We start from the raw sequence: 20161 nt of genomic DNA on the forward strand, positions 1-20161 counted from the left end.
AATTTTAATAATTTAATTTTTTCATTACCTTTTTATTATCGATAATAAGTTACTCCATAAATGTTTTTTAAAAAAAATATTATAAATTTGGTAGTGATTCTAATAAGCGTTTTTAATCATTTTAATCCTTAAAAAAATATAAATTTTCAAGTGTTAGGAACACAAGAAGCATTTCTTAAAACCACTATCAAATAAATTCTAAGTGATTTTTCAAACACTAAAAATGATTTTTATATTTTTTAAAATATATCTTAAATTTTATCAAATATCTCATTTTTTTTTTCAAAAACATTTTTTATGTGAAAAATAATTTAGAGATCATTTGACAATGATTTTAGTAAACTTTTTTAATATTTCTAATACTTGAAAATTTTTATAATTTAAGTATTAAAAATGCTAAAAACGTTTTATAAAATCACTCACAAATTAGTTTTTATACTGTCAAATGAATTTTTGTATGACTAACAATGATTTTAAAAAGTGTTTCTAAACTTTCTAATACCTAAATTTTTATCTTTCAAGTACTAGAAACATTAAAAACATTTCATAAAACTACTGTGAAACATAAATCAAATTCAAAAGCACTTAACACATGATAAACTATTGTTTGTTTGCCCCTTAATAACTAATTTTAAATAATTTATAAACCAACTCATATAAATAAACCGAAAAAATGGATGAAAATCAAATACTAGAGTATACTAAATTGGTGTTCATATTGAATAAAAAAAATCAAAATATTTGATATTTTTTATTAAAATAAAAATAACTTACTAATATCAACTAATATAATTAAAATAAACCTAAAAATTATTAATAATAAATTTATTTTAGTTAATATTAATTGATATTAATAAATTATTTTTATTTAAATAAAAAAATTAAATATTTTGACTTTTTCTATTTTAACAATAAACATTAAAAATTCTTATATTAACGGGTTTTAGTATCTAAAATATAGTTAGTTGTTGAAAATTATGAATATAATTTTTTTTAAAAATATATTATTTGCTTGTACGGAATAATACTTTTCCCACGCTAAAAGTATACAGCAATTTACTAGGGAAGGTAAAGTCAAACACGCGCAAGTAGAGTAAAATCGTAGACTCGATCTGTTTCAGAATTGCGCAACGTGTAAGGTCATTAAAGATACATGTGTCGGCATCGTAGCAGCGCCACCCCACCAGCACCACCAGCACCACCGCCACATCCCCCATCACTATACATAAACTCGAGTCACCAATTCAAACCTCACATTTTCTCTGCTTTCCACCTACGATTCTAACCATCCAAACACACCACAAAAAAAATTTTAATTTGAAAAAAACACGAATTTAAAAACCCTGCTTCGTTTTGTGCTCTATTCTATGGTTTCTGTAAACCCTAACCCACCACAAGGCTTCTACTTGGATCCGATGCAAATGGGACTTCCTGCTCTTGGGTCTCTGCAGCCTACTACTGCTTCTGTTGCTGCGTCGTCTTCGTCGGAGGATCCGAATAAGAAGATCCGGAAGCCCTACACCATCACCAAGTCCAGGGAGAGCTGGACCGAGCAAGAGCACGATAAGTTTCTCGAAGCTTTACAACTGTACGTCGCTCTCGATTACTTGATTTTGGGGTTCTGTTTAGTCGGTGAGAAGATTCAGGGGGGGGGGGGGGGGAAATTGGAGAATTGTGTGTATGTTTTGTTTCTTGATTTCGGGGAAAGGCTGGGAAAAATGTTCAGTAGGGTCAAGTCAATTGGTCCGTTGAGTGGGGTGGGTTTATTGCTTATTAGGGCTTGTTTCTCTTTTTTCTTACCTTTCTTTTTATTTTCTCGCACTTTCTCCGCAGCCAAATGAGGAATTGACGTTGGTGATTCCGTTAGATATCATCGAATTGAACATTTTCTTAATTGGTTAATCTTTTTATTTCCCTTTTTTTAATGAGGTTTTTGTTTTTGTCATTTCATTTTGGTTTCTAGAAGTGGGTTTTTGAAAGGAGCCTCCCTTTCTTGGCTGTTTTTCTTTTTCTTTCTTTTTTTAAGAGATGATTTTAGTCTCTTGTATGATAAATTACGATTCTCAGTTGCATTAGATTGTAGATTAATTTAATTTAACATCTGAGATTCTGAATTTAGTAATTTCCATGGATCCCAAGTCCAATCATAATTCCTCAAGAAATAACTGGTTGTTGGGGGATTTCGGGTGAGACTGAACTAAAATTTGAGGTTCTTTAGAGCTCTGTTATGAAATGGCTTTCATACGGTAGGAAAATCATGCATTCTGATATATATATGTTTTTTTTATCCATAGTTTTGATCGAGATTGGAAGAAGATCGAAGCATTTGTTGGGTCCAAAACAGTTATCCAGGTAATTTTATGTAAAGATTGGCTTGTTGCAGGATAAATTTGGTATCTTCTTGAGATATTGTAAATTTGTTTAACTTGCTAAAAGAGCTACATTTGGACTTTTTAAAGCTAAATTTGGAAAGGAGTGAAAAGAAAGAGAAATGCTGATAATTAGTTACAAGGCATTCCTTTTCCAAGCTATTCATCATTTCCCTCTTCTTTCCAGATCCAAATCGTTGCCAAAGTAAGGTTGAACTGGATTTGATTTGGAATTACATTTATGTGAAATGCAAAAGTCTTGCAATGTTATGCAATCATTTTTTGGATTTGGAGTATACAAAAATTTTAGTTCCAAAATATCTGTAATTCTTTTTCTTTTTTTTAACCAATTCCTGAAAATGGTCATTTAAGAGTGTTAAATATAGATGATTTTTTTTTTGGGCAAGCACAAATAAAAACAATCCAAAAATGAACAAACTGACAAATACTTAGTTTTTCATTAATGTTATTCAAAAATTCTATATTGAAATTAATATGCGTTAATCACTGAAGGAACTGACTTTAATAACTCTATATCAAAATTAATATGGTTTAATCACTATGACTTGAGTTGTGTTCTGTTTGGTCAAACGCATCACAGTTATTATAGTTGATTTAGGTCAATGCTTGAGACTATAATTTTCTTGAAACTGATTCCAACAGTTCCTCCTAAAGAATGCCTCCTGATGTCATACTATTAATGAAGTTATAAAATCTTCCCATATTATGAAATAACTGTTGTGAATATATTTTTTTCATGTGGTAAATTATGTTTTATAATCTTAATTTTCTACAAAACAATTTATCTTATCCACTTCATTAGGGAGTTACCCATGAATGTTGATTTCTGTGAGATTTTTGCACTTAGTGTTTGATTACGTAAATTAACTTGTTATAAGTGGGTTACCTGGGAAACAGTAGCTCCATAGATATTTCTTGCATCCAGCTCTTAATTTCTAGGCAACCATTCTGCAGCACGTGGTTATGCATGGTCCCCACTATGCTTGTATGATTCCCTTTCATATCTTTTCACATACGAGATTTTTGCAGATACGTAGCCATGCGCAAAAGTACTTTTTGAAGGTTCAGAAAAATGGTACAAGTGAACATGTGCCTCCTCCTCGGCCAAAGAGGAAAGCAGCCCATCCATACCCACAAAAAGCCTCTAAAAATGGTTTGTGTCTGTCATGTTTGTTCTTCTTTTTAAACTGTTACTTTTATATTTTTATTTAGGGAGGGGGGGAAATTATATCCTAATGCCCATGTTTGTATGTCTGACAGCTCCAGTGTTTCCCCAAGATACCATGGCATTTCAAACTTCAGCTACTTTGCTTGAACCTGGATTTGTTCTGAGGCCAGATTCATCATCAGTGCTTAGAAATCCAATGAACAATGCAGCTTTGTCTTCCTGGACTTACAACTCTCAACCTCCAGTCAGTGTATCACATGTGACAAAAGGTTTTATACATTCCTGCTCTGTTTTTAACAAGCTTTAACCTTAATTTTTGTCAAAGGCCATTACCTTCAGTATGCTAAAATAGTTTATTTTATTACGACTTTGTTTTCAGATGAGGTAGGATTGGCTGGGCCAGCTATGCAACATAATAATTGCTGCAGTAGTAGCAATGAAAGCACTCCAAGGTCTTGGCCAATTTGTAAAACACATGATCAGGGAAATCAAAGCTTGCCAATACGAGGTTAGCACTTTTTTTATAAGAATTGAATTATTAGAAATGCATATAGATGGAAACTGATGGTAAAATTTGAATTGTCTAATTCTTAAAATGCATCTAAGTTCTAGTATGACATATATGTCGTAAACAAAAGGAGTATTAATGATATGGATCCTCCCCCTATCTATATGCATATATGATTTTGTTTTATATGATTCTGGTTTACTTAGGCACAGTAAAGAAGATAGTAAATATGAGAAGTCTTCACTATCATTTTTGTGCTTGCCATCACTCAGTGTAACCCTTAACCATCAATTTAACAGCTGATATGTTGTACTTAATTAGGGTCATATCTTGTGTTTACATAAGATACTCAAGTAGGCTAGCAATCTCTCCTTTAATGCTTGGCACTGCTCTATATCATTTGGTAATTATTCTTTCATATTTTTTTATTGAGTATAAGTTTTCATTTGCTGCAGTTATGCCAGATTTTGCTCAAGTGTACAGCTTCATCGGTAGTGTTTTTGACCCCAATGGAAGTGGTCACTTGCAGAAATTAAAGAACATGGACCCAATAAATATGGAAACGGTACGTCATTTTTTAGTATTTTGCTTTTTCTGTGTTTGGGAAGTAGATTAGTTGTTTACATGGCAACACATGGCTGATACTTGGTCAATTTGAGGGGAAAAGTACTAGAGACAGTATAAGATAAATTTTCACTTACCATATGAAGAACATCAGCTCAAGTTTCCTGGTTCATCTCATCTTTTGAAGAATCCCTTAAGAATTATTATTTTTTTTATAGGCAGATAATAAGATTTTATAAAAATATCAATGCTTGAACTAGTAAAAATAAAAATAGATGTAGAAGCAATATAAGAATGTTGGTTATTTTTATACCTTTATCAGTTTTTGGAAATGATTCACTAAGCTTCTTGTGTGATCTGTGTGTATTGTGTGTACATGAGCTTATTCACATTTTACACTAGTGCTTTAGATTTACCTTTTTTGCTCAGATTGCTTAAAAAACTGATGTTTTACTTGGGGATTTTATGTGGCTGTCCAGGTATTGCTATTGATGAGAAACCTTACAATCAATTTAACAAGCCCTGAATTTGCAGATCATGTAAGTAATTTTTTCCACTTACATCTGATTCTTCTGAATGCTATTCTGAATTTCACTGGGGTGAAATGTTTTAAATTTTAATCAATGCAGAGGAAGTTGCTCTCATCTTATGATGCTGACTTTGAGAAGGCTAAATCCAGCAGCACTCGCAGTATTCTCCATGTTGGTAAATCAGAGAGTGCTATTCTATCAGCATAAGAAGTAAGAAGGTAGAAAGAAAAAAAACCCGACTTTCATCTGTGTTTTTTGGCAACATGATTGCTTCCTTTTTTTATTTCATCCAAACATGTTGCTGACTTTTAAGCAGAGAAATGCCAGGGTGCAAAGGGGGAAACTGTCTATGAGTGATCTCTCTTGCTGTTTCTAATAGTAATAATGAGAAGTGTCCAGATTCTCTCCACTAGTTTATGTATATACGTAGGTGTGATGGGGTGTATATGTGCCACCAGCATGGTTTGTTTGATGCCATTGCCTTTGCCTTTTTTGGGTTTTCCGTTTCGTGCTTGTTTATGTCAGGCGTTGCAGTATATATGTTATCTTGAAGGCCTATTGTATCCTGTAGGCCAGCACCCATTGTATAGTGTGTTTTTGGTGTACATATCTGCTGAGTTTTGACTGGCACACTTGTGTGAGATGTGTTTTTGAGAGGCTTTGGTTATATAAATAATGTTATGGACGAACTGTGTTTCAATCAAAAGTGAAAGAAAACTGTTAAACTGAACAAAATTACGGACTCTGGTAGACCTCAGCGTCTTGAGCAGTTTTGAGGAATTTCACTGCCGCCTCGAAGTTTAGGAAAACATTTTCATGTGTTCAGGCAAAGAAAGTGGGTTAATTCATTATCTATTACAAACTCCTTGATATTTTTTATTTATTTTTCACAGACCTTTCAACCCTCTCAAAACATGGGTTTATGTAAGGAAATTTTGAAGTTACAGGAAGTAGGTCCATTTAACAAAAACTAAGAGAGATAAATAAGAGAATGAAATTGAAGTGAAGAAAGAATTTCAAAATTCAGTCGTGCGCACTTGTTGCAAAATCCAACTATTCTTTCAAGACAATTACAAAATTATTTTTAAGTTCCCAGCAAATATGGTTAGAATAAAGGGGAATGTGAACTTAACCCAGAATGAAAGGTGCAAAAAGGGCTTGTGAAACTTTTTTTTTTTTTTGGTCAACAAAAAAAAAAGAGCAGACCCAAAATCCCAACCATATAAAATGCATAAAATACACTCTCCGCTGTCCGATTCGCCTCTTGAATTCTGAAATAAAGCATTTGTCAAACTCAATTCTCCAATTGGAGGAGTTTGTGGACTAAGTGAAAGATGATGCATAGAGTTCAATATACACAACCACAATCCATCATCCCACTATCTGTACCTAAAACCACCCGACTCTAGCCCATGCCCATGCCCATGCCCTTGACCACCATGCCCCCCACCAGCAGCTAATGGATGGATCTGCTTTGAATTTGCCCTCAGCTCCATTTCTATCAGCCTCTGTATTGCATCAGGATGATTGCTTCCATCACTTACATCAGGACCTGAAAATAGCAACGAATAAGAATTTTTCCCTTTTCTTTTTTTTCAACAGTGATACCATCAACAAATAAGTTTATCAGCATCTAAAAATTCTGAAAACAATAAGAGAGATGACAACAACCTTGCAATGGTGGTGATGACAGATGACATTGATAACAAGAGTTCAGCCACAGGGCTGTTTTTTACCCTAAATAAAAATTGGAAAGCCTCCATCATATACTAGGCAGGGATTAGATTAGGCCCCACTAAAGAGAACCCTGCATTGATAGTTTACCTAAAATGGGCTATCCCCAGTACAATGTAAATGAACCTGAGTGGGAACTAGCAAAAGTAAAACATAAGCCCACATTTTTTGACGTGTTATTTTGACAATGCCACAACATGGAAAGCAATATCATAAGAAATCGTTCAGGTAAGAGCTCTAAGCTGTGAATATCTAACTGTATACTTGTGCACGACCACTAAAATTAAAATAGTATGTAACTGGATGGAATTCAGTAATTCCATGCTTATGATTGTATAATGATATTGTGAAGTAAGGTTTCATATTCAGAAGCTGGATCTAGCTTTCAGCCACTCAAAAATGAGGAGAGAATTTGTGGATGTTTTTGAAAATGTCAGATAAGTTCAATCCACAGCACCAATTAGGGCTATAAAAGCTTTTGGGCCTCTATCCAGGGCATTGATGAAACCTTAGAACGGTTCAAGACCACAAATTGACTTCCCTAAGCTGCACAAAATATACATTTGCATTTTGGGGATGAAGCTAGATCCCTAACTATTCCAAAAAGAAAAGACAGAAGGAGCTTGCGTTTATAACTTGCCTAATGTAATGAAAAGTGCAGGGCAGACAGCAAGAAAAAAGCGAATGCTTTACCTGGCACTGGCATTCCAAGACCACCAAAGTTAGGTTGTCGATGACCAAAAGGAAACCCTTGCAGAGGGTTCACTTCCTGCACGAAATTAGTCGCCTGATTGTTGGGACGAAGGGGCAGTGGTGCCCCCCTTGGAAATCCCCGTAGTGGGTGAGGCGGAGGGAAATTGCCAGGCATGTGCATCTGCTGTAACATAGGATGATGAGCAGGATGATCAAACCCTGTCAGCCCAGTACTGGGATGATGGAAAGGAGGGCGAAACATATTTGCAGGAAATTGATGATTTGGTGGAGGGTCATGATGGATGATGTTCTCGGGAGCCATGAACTTCATTTGAGAATTAATTTGAGCAGTATGAGAATCTAATGGATGAAATAATGGCCTCCCATGATTCATCTGAGGGTGATGAAGCTGTGGAGAAGATGGTTGGGCATGAAGATTTTGATGGTCCATAACCTCATAAGGAGCATGAATAAAAGGTGGACCCTCTGAACCTCCTGCCATTGATCTTTCATCGTTGAGGCCAGTGTTCAAAGCTGCAAGTTTTTCAACAATGTCAATTGGTGTGTTTGAGGATAAAAATTCTGTTTTAGTTGAATTCCCTGCACGCATAAACAGGGAGTTTTGGGGGTTCAGTGGATCGCTGACAGAAATCAAGCTATCCTCTTCAGGCAGCCGAATTTCAGCCTCCCCATCAAAGCCACCAAGCTTAGACACTATTTCGGCTCGGAGCTGTGACGAATCCACATCAGATCTAGGATCATCAAGCTGTAGCCAATTACCTCCAATCTTATCTGATTTGGTTGGCTGTCTGCGGTTTGACACCAAAACACTGCTTTCAGCACCAGTCCTGTTGAATCTAATTTCCCCAACTGCAGAAGGAAGGAGACCATCATCTATGACTGGAATGGACAACCCATGAGGCTCTGAAACATGGATTCTTGTAGACCCTACTGAGCTCCTTTGGACAGAAACCGGTGCTTCAACCGATTGCAGCTCCTTCATAAAAGCACTCCCAAAGAGTGTCTCAAGAGTCAGACTCGTTCCTGAACTGTGGATTTTTTCGGCATTTTCCTCTGTTGAAATAGACCCAATATTTTCTTTTTCGAAAACATTTAGTTTGTCTGAGGATCCCATGTCAAGATTCGAGGATGGTGCCCTATCTTTCATGTCCGTTCCCTTCTGTAACAATGACAGAAGGTGCTGGGATGCATGGTTATCAATGTTGATTTTTGGCTGCTGAGTCTTCACATCAGAAGAACTCTGGCTTTGCACAGGTGGCTGCAAAGTTGCACTATTGTCACTAATTTCTGACAGAATTGAATGTTCAAGGTCTTCACATGTAAGGACCCCCGGAATGGCAAATGGTTTATTGCTATTATACAACTGCTCGGGGATCCCAACAGTAGCAGATGTTAAATTAGATGCCATAGGCTTATTCGCAAGTTCATTGTGTTCAGAAGTCACGTCTAGTGGAATTTGTTCAGAGGTTTTCAAATCAGAAACTTGGGATCCAGCTTTCTCACCACCAGTGATTAATGAAAGCAAGTCACTCGGTCTCCCTGATGAGATATCTGTTGGTTTATTTTCTGCATAAGGAAAACAGAAAAATTAAAACTTCAATAAAATTCCAACTACTAGGCACAAGCAATTGATGGCAGATGTCAAGCAAACGTCTTGACACAAGACATACCATCTTCAAGAAACCAATGAGCAAACTTGGAAGATTGGACAGTGCTAGGGCTCCAAGCATCATCTGCTTTACTCCCATGCTGCTGATAAAGCAACAAAAAGTTAACAAGAGGTCTCAGATTCTTAACAATAAGAACTTCATAGAATACCAATGCTAGAAACCTACAATCAACTGAACTTAAAATTACCACATTCATTTGATGGCACTAGCTAATGTACTGGGTGTAAACCTACACATTGCACAATTAAAAAAGGAAAAAAATAAAAGTGAAAAAAAATCAAATTGAAGGTTAAAACTCATCCAATCAAGCTGAACAGTATTCACTAGATCCACTCATTGGGAACCGGCGATGGATGAGTTGAATCCCTATTTGACTTTGACATAGCATGGCCTGGTTTGGTAATGCATCCTAATACCACCAACATGGTATGGGTACTTATTGACTAATGTATTGCTCTCATGTTTCTTACATGGCATGATTTTGTTGTCCATTCTCTTTGTTTTTCCATGTTGACATGACACAAGTTTATCAATGCAGTGTCAACTTTGATAGGAATGGCTTACAAAAGAGTCTAATCAACGTGTGACATTGAGTGGGCCTTATTTATAACAATCACCTGGAGAGGCGCTCATTATCATATTAAAATGGAGTCACGGTTTCGACAGTCAGAATGATTCTTTATTAACTTGATCTACTAAAATGGGAGCCTTCAGAAATTGACGGGGTGAGAGGAGCACCAACAATAATTTGACAGCCTCATTCTGATGATTTTGAATAGGACTTACTGCATGTTTCAGGTACTGACATTGAACAATTTTTTGTTCCAACTGCTGGCTTGTTTTGGGTTTAATAATGTTTGCCTACAGAGGCCCTAAAAAAATCATCAAAAATCCATCTAATAGAGAGAAGCTGTACATCATAGAGAAGCTATACCTAATAAGAAATATGAAGAAGAAGAAAGGAGGTATAGGCAGGCTTATTTTGGGGTTTTCTGTTTGCCCATAGAGGCCCTTATAAAGTTTCTCATATACTTCAGAAAATAATATCAAGAAGAAGAAGAAGGCTAGTTTTGGGTTTTGATAATGTTTGCCTATACATCCCAGAACTTAATCATCATCTTAAAATAGAACTTCAAATATAATTTCAACTTAATCATCATTTTAAAATAGATTGCAACAATATAATTCAGCAGCTGTGACATGAAATCCAAAAATGGGCAAAACCTTGCATTTGACCTCATGATGATTGTTATCATTATCCACTCATCTCTCTCCTCTCTCACACACAACACATAATCACAACCTCAATAATCTGAAGCAGCAAGATGAAAGTGGAATTAGATTTTTTTTTTTTTGATAGATGGAATTAGAAATTATATTATGGGCAGGCTTTCCCAAACTGACAAATAGCATCAGTTGAGCTTCTTTTTCCCTCCCAATACAGTTGAAGATCAACCAACCAAATAAAAACCTAATGAAGAAATTTCCCTAAACTCAAAGTGAGTGACTGAGAAATCCCAAAACCAGTCAACAATAAATTGAAAGGACTCCAATTATGGTGTTCGATACATGTAAAGGGGACATGAATCTCATTTTGCCCCCTCCTCTAAACAACAGTAAATGGAATATAGCTAAAACTGGACTGAAGAAAGACGCAAATGCTCATGCTGGGTAAAGGTAGGATTTGGGGAAGTGGAGCTGATATACTCAAATACCCAAAAGGAAGAGGGAAAAAATTTCAAAACCATTTAATAGCAGATAACATCTGAAGGAGAGAACTTACATACAAAACTTCATCATGCTTAAAACACACACACACACACACACACTTTTTAGATCAATCCTAAGAAGGAAAAAAATGATTGTTAATCAACAAATGGCAGGAAAAATTATATGTTTTACGAATATAAATTCTTATCATGAAAAAAACAAATTGTTGTCATGGAAAAAATGAATTGTCAGTTTCAATGGGGAAATTTGAGACCAGTCAATCATCAATCAACCTTCTTGCTACATTCAGGGTCATCAATCAATCACTATCATATTCTGATAGGATATGAGTAACATATGACGGCATAAAGTAACTCACTCCCAAACTAACAATGAGGATTGTGAGTATGCAGCACTTGGAATTAATACAGCTCATATCTCATAGGGCAGAAGCATAAGAAAATTAGTCATAATTACCTCAACGAAACTAGAGGAGCTGCCACTAGCCACTGTTAAAGAAGTGCCAAAAAGTTTATCTAGGATTGACGTTGAATTATCTTGACTGTATTCACCCACAATTTTTTCCTGACTCTTCTTCATATTGAGCTCTGTGCTTTCACCATTCTCCAGGGCTTCATGCATATTGGAAAGACTAGAAGGCATATATGACTGGCTGTCCATGCCAATTGTCTTATTAGAAGATTCTAAATTCGATGATGAATTAACAATATTCCCATTCTTGTTGATAAATGGAACTTCAATAGTTACATTTTGATGATGATGCTCACTTAGACTCATTTCATGTGCTGATTGTTTCTCAGCCCCATTTACCACAGAGTTGCCATGGGAATGGGAAAGGCTATCCTCAAGTTCAGGATTCCCAACCTGTTGAAGCATTAGACAAATGTGTGTAATAAGAAGGAACCGAAAAGATTATTATCGCATCTACACAAACTAAATCTTGAGTTCAAAAAAACAAAGTCGTAATTTTCCCAAAGTACATTAATGAAACATTAGGAGCACAGTCAGCAATTAAATGATAAATTTCAAAATCTCAACAAAGTTTTCACAGTTCTGCAAACATCTTAATAAAACACTTAAAGATGAGCAACACCTTGATAAACACTTAATATCAAATATCAGCAAAGATGACAAAATTTTCTGGGTGTTCTCTAATCCCAGGTCTGACTGAATGCAAGGGGAAAAAACGCAACATAAACAAACAAAGAATCATCAATGACTTTTCCCCACAATCTGCTCCAATGAAGCACCAAGTGATTCCAATTTACATTCTATATATTAGAGTTTTCTCTTTTGAGAATCTAGGATGCAGGAAAAACATATTCTACTTCCATAGACTAAATGATTTTCATAATATAAAGTTGAACAGCCTAGTATACCTAATTAAGAAAAGAGAACGCCTCGCAAGTTCTTGTATATTATCACATAATTTAAGTTTGAAGCTAAACTTGAAAATAAGCTCCATAATACGACCAACCAAAAAATGAATTTAATAAACAACCAAATTAAGTTAACAAAGAGAAGAATACATAATTGTTAACATAATGCCATGGTTTTAAAACACGCAAGATGATAAGGCATGAGCCTAAGCGAAGTGAAATTTGATCTAGGATGCATATCAATTTTATAAAATATGACCTAGAATCCAATCCAAACAACAAAAAATTTTAAGCTTCCATACATTTAGAATAAGTATTTAACAAAAAATACGAAATCATATGAATTTCAATATACGGTTAAAATTTCAAGAATAAAAATATTTAAAAAGTAAAAATGAAGTAGCTTAGACACGTCTATCCAACAAGGTGCATGCCTTGGCAAGTGAGCCACTATAACTAGGGAGTGGTTCTGCCTTGGGCCTAGGCATGCTTTAAGTGCACCTTTTACAACTATGCATAATGCGACAACAAAAGAAGGAAAAGCAACAAGAGGAAGCGACTTGAAGGCAAACTTAATAATGTCAATGATACAGCTTAACACAGGCAGCGTTTAGTAGATATGAAAAGGACAACCTTGACATCAAACTATAAAGAAGCAATCACCTACCCAAGAGACCCAAACCCAAGTGCCATCAGTTGTGTATGATTGTGTGCCCACTTGCCATGGTTCAAGAATAGACCATCACTATCTGTTTCTATTAATTGTACTGTCATCTTCCATGCATAAGAACTGGAGTTCATCAGTATATTACCAATTGATTGACAAATCTATTAAACAGTTCAACTAAAAAGGGCCAAATGTAGTAATTTCGCAAGATGCTCTCAAAAACACAGCAAAACATGATTTAGCAACCAGTATACAAGGGGAATAGTGGCAGCAGAGGTGAAATCCAATAAATGTGTTAAAAAAGGGGTGAAAGAGGACAAGAAAGGTGTTGAAGAAAAAATGCATGGCCATCAACTGTTATTATCAGGGAATATGAGAGCTAGTAACCATTTATTTGCAATTAGTAGCTTATATAAAAATACAATCACCCCAAATTCAATCATGATGATAGGTACTATTAAGAACAAAGCATGGTTGTGGGTATAGAACTTCAAGAAAAAACCAATCAATGGAAACACACAAACTGATTGCCTAGGGGTAACTTAGCAACCAAATTTAGGAACAATATCAGAAGAAAAGCAGATATATAACCAGCCAACTTCTAGCGCACAAAAAATCAGAAGGAAATGATTACCTCTGCTGGATGAGGATGAATTATAGATTTGATTCCAAAATTCCTCTCAAGAATTGTGCTTGTAAAACCAGGGGGTACAAGAGGTCTAGATGCAGGAGTTTGTGAGGGTAATGAAGATTTTCCAGAATCATTATGGGAATCAGGTACTATCACAAGCTCAGCCACTTCACTGTTTCTATTCAAAAGTCCTTTCTCATCTTTGGGGTCCTCCAGCAATGCAGTAACATCCGGGACAGAATCACCTTTATGCTTGTCTGGATTCAAATTCTGCTTCTCCTGGAATGCTTTTTGTTGTTCCTTCCTCATCAACTCAAAGGATACTGAGAGGAAAGTTATTAAATGTTAAAAGCAAGTTCAATCCAGTGCAAAATCATCACTGACCGAACTAGAGAAGCAAAGGAAGGCTTGCATTCTACCAGGAAATCTAGGAGACGACACACATTACCTCTTCTCTTTCTTTCCTCTTCTGCTCTGTCCTGACTTGTGTCCTCAGCAGAACCAAATGTTTCATCATTGTACGAATCAAAGGTGTCTCTTCGTGAGTGAGGTACTGCCTGGAGTAAATAAAGGAAAAAGGGAATATTTATTTAGTAGGAAGGTTTAATTGAATAAAAATTCCAACTAAGTTCAATTCACTGTTTGTTATTTTTATCCTTCAATATCATAGAGATAAAATGGACAATTCTTAAAATGCTCACGATCATAAAACCAGAAACACAGACATTATGAAGTTGATATCTGCTAATGTAAGCATCGGTAGAAAATTAAAAATAAGTACAAAATTAACCTTATAAGGACGAGGAGGATGATAAGGCTCGTTACTCCTATTCAGCTGGTAGTGATCATTAGCTCGAACTTTTGGAGCCGATGCCCCTGCTGCATATCCAGAAGGTCTTGGAAAAGAACCACTCCCAAGAAGTCCGTCATGTTCAGGAGTTTGCCAAGACCTACGAGACTGGTTACCAAATCGCCTTCCAGAATCTGCATAATAACAGAAATCATAGAATGAGTAAAAAAACAAAATTTTGATATTGAATATATACATCATTTTTCTTTTCTTTTCCTTTTTTTTTTTTTTCATTTTTTGATAGGTAAAGAAGAGTGTATAAAAAGCACCTAACAAAAAGGAGCCCAAATGTATACATCAGTAAGTGATAAAACCAAAATTTGGCATGATTTCAGCAAAACAGGATATAATATTTAATGGCAAAGTCACAGAACTGAGCAAACATGACAGAGCATCCAGAAATTACGAAGCAAAGCATGGATAGATTACTATTGGAAAATCATAAAACCACAGAAAGATGAATCAATTCTTCAATAGAAAGTAGTTAACTCAATAGCTTTTAAAGATGCATGATTGCTACCATGCTATGTGCATATTAGAGCAAATGATTTTTTTTGATAGGTTATATTAGAGCACATGATGGGTGAATCCACTAGTCATTAAGGTTTCCCAAGTGGAAACAATGTTGTTAGCATTCACAATAGAATCCCATTCTTTTTTTCTTTTTTTTTGATAAATAAACATGAAGTATATTATCAAAAGGCAAACAGCCACAAAACATACAGGATGTATATAAGGTAGCCTAAACCTCTAAGAGCAAGTTTTGAAACAAAAAACCTCACCAGCCCTTAAGTGGATGCCAACCACTCCAAAAAACCTATAAGTGAAGAGGACTCCTCTCCAATATACAATCTAGCCCAACTCCACAAGTTACATACAAAAGAATTTTTGAGTTTCTATACTGCTAAAGAACCCTCCCTAAAAGCTAATCTATTTGTTCTTTAGATGCTCCATGGTTGATGGCTTGGAGCAGCATATGGCATACTCACATTACATACTATTTGTTTTGCATTGAAAGGGTGGTGACTAGAAACCTTGATAACACTTCTGTTTCTTGTAGATTTTGCTTTTGTAATGTGAGTATGCCATATGCTGCTCCAAGCCATCAACCATGGAGAATCTAAAGAACAATTGCCTCTGTGAAACTGCAGCCTAATAGTTGAAAAAGCCTCTCTTGGAAATTTCTTTGGAGGGTCAGCTGCTTAAGTCACAGGTATTGGGAAACAAGTGCTGTGTGCCAGGGTACATCCAGGTATTAGATTTGTTAATCCACCAAATTTTAGGTTATGTAGATATGGCACATGTGTTGGTGTGTTAAAAAAACAAGTAAAGATATTTATTTCCCCCAAGTAAAGATCAATTTGTAAAACATTTATCCAGATTGAGTTTGATTAGAAATAACACTAACAAAAGGTTCTAGACAATATGGTAAATAATTGATGTTTAAATTTCAGAAGATTAAGGACCTATATGCAAATTCCAGAAACCTCTGCCACTTTTTTTGGGAAGAGTAGATCCAATGTGTGTAACCATCCAGAACTGTTTGTAGGCTTGTTCCACTTTCAGCAAACCTTTAACAACTTCTTAAGCGATTTTTTTGCTGGATGCTTCTCTTAAATACTTGAAATCTTTTTTATTTTTTATTTTTTGTTGTTTGGATTGAATTTTGGATCATATTTTATTAAATTGACATACACCCTAAGTTACATCTCACTTTGCTAAGTCTTATGAGACTTTTGTGCCTTAGGTGTGCCAAGCGCTCAAAACCATGGTACAAGTATACTAAAATACATATCTTATATATACTAATATGGGTATGTTTATCTGCCATGTTTAAAATTCTAACTTCCCAAGTTTCCTGTCATCCCCACAAGTATATAATAATGTGTGCGTGCATGTTTCTGTAACATGATTAAAATTTTAACTTCCCAATTTCCCTATCATCCCCCTCCATATAAAAAAATGAAAAGAAAAAAAAAAGACTATATATGACGGAAAAACATCTATACTTTATTCATCAATCTGACAATCAAATCATTAAAATTCTAAAATACTGCTTTCTAGGCGAATTGTAATATACATTTGTATGTAGGTATATGCAGGTAAAAATGCCTAACAAAAGGGAACGTAGTCATAATACAAAATCTTTCTAGGAAGAAAAAAGAGGGGTTGATACACGGAACCTCTTATACTACTCTTTTAAGCAAGTGGATTTAGAGATATGCCTCAGAAAAAGAGTCTAGATAAAAGTGGGTTATTATTGGGAAGTTTTGGGAAGAATGGGAAAGTTGGTGTTCTAGGGGGAGAAGAAAAGGAAGGTCTCAAAGTAGGATTGAGGAAGATAATTAGGAGCAAAATGCAAATGGTAGGTTTTTAATAGAGTTTACTTTATTGTAAGGGATGAGAGAAGAGTAAAGTTTTGGATGAATAGATGGTGCAGTGACTCACACTTGAGAAGCTCTTTGCCTATTTGTCATAGCTAGTTCAAAAGATTTGTGAGTAGACGAAGCATGGGAGCAGGTTGGGGAGAGAGAACACCAAAACCCTTGCTTTTCAAAACAATTCCATAGTTGGTAGTTAGAGATGGTAGAGGCCTTTCTACAAAAACTTCAAAAGCAAGTAGAGAGAATCTAAAGAGCGCTGAGGAGAGAGGGGGTTTATTTGCACAGGAAGCAACATAGGGAAGAATATTGACCTTGGATCGGCAGAAAATGAGAGGTGTCTTGGGGAATAGATATTACATGTGTAAAAGAGAAGAATCAATGGGTGACATTCCTTAGATTGCATCTCAACAAGAATATTGTGGTAGTTAGTCTTCCATGTTTGGGATAGAATGGGTGATCCACTCTGCAACAAGACTGATGTTGTTAAGTTGGAATGGGTTCTACGATGAGAAGAGGAAAAAAGATAGCCAAGTTGGCTGCTCGTTTGTTTTGAAAAATTTGCTGGGAGAGATTAGAGGGCATTAGAAAACATAGAAAAATTAGGAGCAAGTGTTCTAGTTTGTTTATGTGTAAGATAGCCAGGTTGGCTGCTCATTTGTTTAGAACAATTTGCTGGGAGAGATTGGAGGGCATTAGAAAACATAGAAAAATTCAGAGAAAGTGTTCAAGTTTGTTTTTATGTGTAACTTATATATATACATGCATATATCTTATCAAAGAAACCTCATTCCCTTAATTTTTAAAAAAAAATTTCTCCAACAAGCCCAATTCTCCCTCTCTTTGTTAGGAAGCCACCTTCTCTCCTTTATTCAAATTTCCGATTCAAACAGCTTTTTCTTCCTTAATTGTTCTGACTTTGCTATCAAAAACCTTAGATATTGTAACTCCTCCCTTCATTTTCTAGTTTGTTGCTAGCAAGGGCCCTTGTCCTTTACTTTTTTCCCTAATCCATGTCAAATTTGTCTGGTGATGTGGTATCATCACCGAGGTCATTGCTCCAACTCCCAAGTTCAGACAGTTTTTATTCTCATTTTCACCTTATTATGAGGTACAGCAATGTGGCCAGAAGTGATTTTTGTATAAGTATGGGGGCAAAGAGATTTGTTGAAAGATGTTGCATGTCCAGGTGTCTAGCTCTAATTGAGTCCATTTTCACCAGGGTGACCAGATACCATTAAAGCAAACCAAATTTCATAGTGTGTAAGTATCCATTCTGTGCATTGGATTAGTCAATCAGTTTGATGACATTACATCTTCAAGTAAGTGGGTGATAAGTTATTTTCAGGATAAAAAAATAGTATATATAATCAACAACACTTGTAGCACCCATGAAGAGAAAAATGATTCATATGTCAAAATATCAGCACTTATATCTAAATTAGAACAGAAGTTGAGAAACTTAAGCCATACCTGAGTCCCAATCAGATTGAGAGTCACTATCTTTCTCACTCCGTCCAGAAGAACGACTTTCCCACCTTCCATGGATTCCTCGAGAAGAATTACTTGAATCTCCTCTGGTTGGTGGAGATGAGCCATACTCATTACGCCTGAAACTTTGCAATGACAAACTTCCAGAGATTTTTTGTCGATCTTGTGCATTATAGGAGGCATCCTCAAATTCACTGATACAAAACAAGCATCAGATTTTTTTCTCTTTTTTTTTTCTTTTCTTTGATAGATTCAAACCAAGCATCAGATTAAGAGCAATACACATCATGCTAGAAGATCGATAATAAAAATTTATACTATAAAAAGAGGTATCTTACCTTAGAATTGAATGGTCAAATCCAGTTGGTAGCTTTTTGCAAATATCCAGCTCACTTAATGACAACAAAAAATCTCTTGTATATGATATCTGCAAAGTCCTGAATCATTATGACAAATTTGTTACAACACATAACAAAAAAAAAGGCAAAAAAAAAAAAGGAGAAACATGTTGAAAAGAAAGCTATTTACTTCTGATATTCGTGCTTTGCTTCAGCAGGTCGATCCACTAAGAGTTGCTCTTCATGTTCTAAGCTCATTTTTCTTGTGCTACAATTGGAGCAATAGGTATTTCTAAGCCGCCCAATGGAAGCTCACCCTCGAGTTTCAATCAAGAATCGCACCAACAATCTCATTCAAATTTGATTGATAAAAAACTGTGCCCACTACGCAATATTCAGAGCCATACCTCCATCAAATCACTTGAAACAACGTATCTAAACAAGTTTCAATCCCTAAACCCTCTCAGTTGTATTCCTGCTGATATCACACAAGATACTAAACCGATAAAGAACGTTTAGCTTTATGCATCAAAAACACTAAACAGCATCTTCAAAGAATGGCCCACTGTTCCAACCACTATCAATCCATCATCCATCAAAGCATACCCAGAAAAATCTAAACCGCGTCTAATACAGATTAAAAGAAAAAAAAAAGTAAACAACAACCACCTCTACACCAACAGAAATTAAGTTCTTGTACCCTATGATCCAGCTCAATCTTCACAATTCTCTAACCATAAAATTGTCCAAATCCAAAGATTACCCCAAAATCCCACCAACCAATGACGATCTTGTTCACAAGAATTCAAGCTCAGAACACAAATACACCCGCATCTAATCACCCTTCCTCAAATCCGAACACGAATCTCGCTTCATATTCTAGGCAAGAAACAATAATATTATTATTATCAGGAGTTCCTCAAAATCAATTCAAATTGGTCCAAATTAGCATCAGATGAGACATTCTAGGGTTTATTTTTTTGAACTCCAAAAAACTAGGGTTTTGATATAGACAAAGAAGAAAAAGCACCTGGATCAGAGCAGTGGATAGAGAGAGAGCGTGAAGTGGAAATTAGGGTTTCGATCTCTCGAATTTTTTGCCTGCCTTTTGGATCGATGGAGGAGAGAGAAAGACTGTTGATGAAATGACGTTGTTCGCCTTGGTAACGCGTAATAACGAAAGAAAGAAAGAATTGTGATAAAAATAAATAAATAAAAAAAAGCCGCCTAACGCCACGCTCCTTTTCTGTTTGTGTGTCGCACGCTCTTTGGTATTTGTTGAATTTCCCCTGGAACCACTTTCTTGCATTTAGGGCCTGCTATTTCGAGGCATATTAATGACACGGTTTTAAATTTTAATTATTGGATTGTTTTTTATTTCTTAAAATAAAAATAATCTTTTATTATTTATAGAA

The 20161-nt window shown here is 35.5% G+C and overlaps 2 protein-coding genes across 9 annotated transcripts; one reads left to right on the top strand and one right to left on the bottom strand.

The window, feature by feature from the left end:
* Nucleotides 1–1230: 1230 nt before the first annotated feature.
* LOC100855334 (protein REVEILLE 6) lies at nucleotides 1231–5845 on the top strand. 2 transcript variants are annotated; one of them, XM_010663505.3, is made up of 9 exons: nucleotides 1232–1588; nucleotides 2295–2352; nucleotides 3420–3543; nucleotides 3651–3827; nucleotides 3938–4066; nucleotides 4522–4631; nucleotides 5110–5169; nucleotides 5260–5378; nucleotides 5477–5845. In XM_010663505.3, exons 1-8 carry the CDS (start codon nucleotides 1368–1370, stop codon nucleotides 5365–5367), a joined length of 987 nt encoding a protein of 328 aa, XP_010661807.1. In that variant the 5' UTR covers nucleotides 1232–1367; the 3' UTR covers nucleotides 5368–5378; nucleotides 5477–5845. The 2 variants fall into 2 exon arrangements, with proteins under 2 accessions (XP_059598924.1, XP_010661807.1); XM_059742941.1 differs by having other exon boundaries at nucleotides 1231–1588; nucleotides 5260–5845.
* Nucleotides 5846–6363: 518 nt separating this feature from the next.
* Nucleotides 6364–19924, bottom strand: LOC100248277 (uncharacterized). Of its 7 annotated transcripts, XM_059742940.1 has the most exons (12): nucleotides 19777–19924; nucleotides 18937–19625; nucleotides 18747–18845; nucleotides 18391–18602; nucleotides 14477–14670; nucleotides 14135–14243; nucleotides 13690–14009; nucleotides 11466–11873; nucleotides 9279–9357; nucleotides 8368–9174; nucleotides 7588–8121; nucleotides 6364–6712 (listed from the first exon to the last, which is right to left on the bottom strand). In XM_059742940.1, the coding sequence occupies exons 2-12, from the start codon at nucleotides 19002–19004 to the stop codon at nucleotides 6540–6542; spliced, it is 3003 nt and encodes a 1000-aa protein (XP_059598923.1). In that variant the 5' UTR covers nucleotides 19005–19625; nucleotides 19777–19924; the 3' UTR covers nucleotides 6364–6539. The 7 variants fall into 7 exon arrangements, with proteins under 7 accessions (XP_059598923.1, XP_059598921.1, XP_010661803.1 ...); XM_059742938.1 differs by having other exon boundaries at nucleotides 7588–9174; XM_010663501.3 differs by having other exon boundaries at nucleotides 7588–9174; nucleotides 9279–9360.
* Nucleotides 19925–20161: the final 237 nt, after the last annotated feature.

Source organism: Vitis vinifera, chromosome 15 (genome assembly GCF_030704535.1).
Source record: "Vitis vinifera cultivar Pinot Noir 40024 chromosome 15, ASM3070453v1".
In the NCBI taxonomy this organism is placed as follows: Eukaryota; Viridiplantae; Streptophyta; class Magnoliopsida; order Vitales; family Vitaceae; genus Vitis; species Vitis vinifera.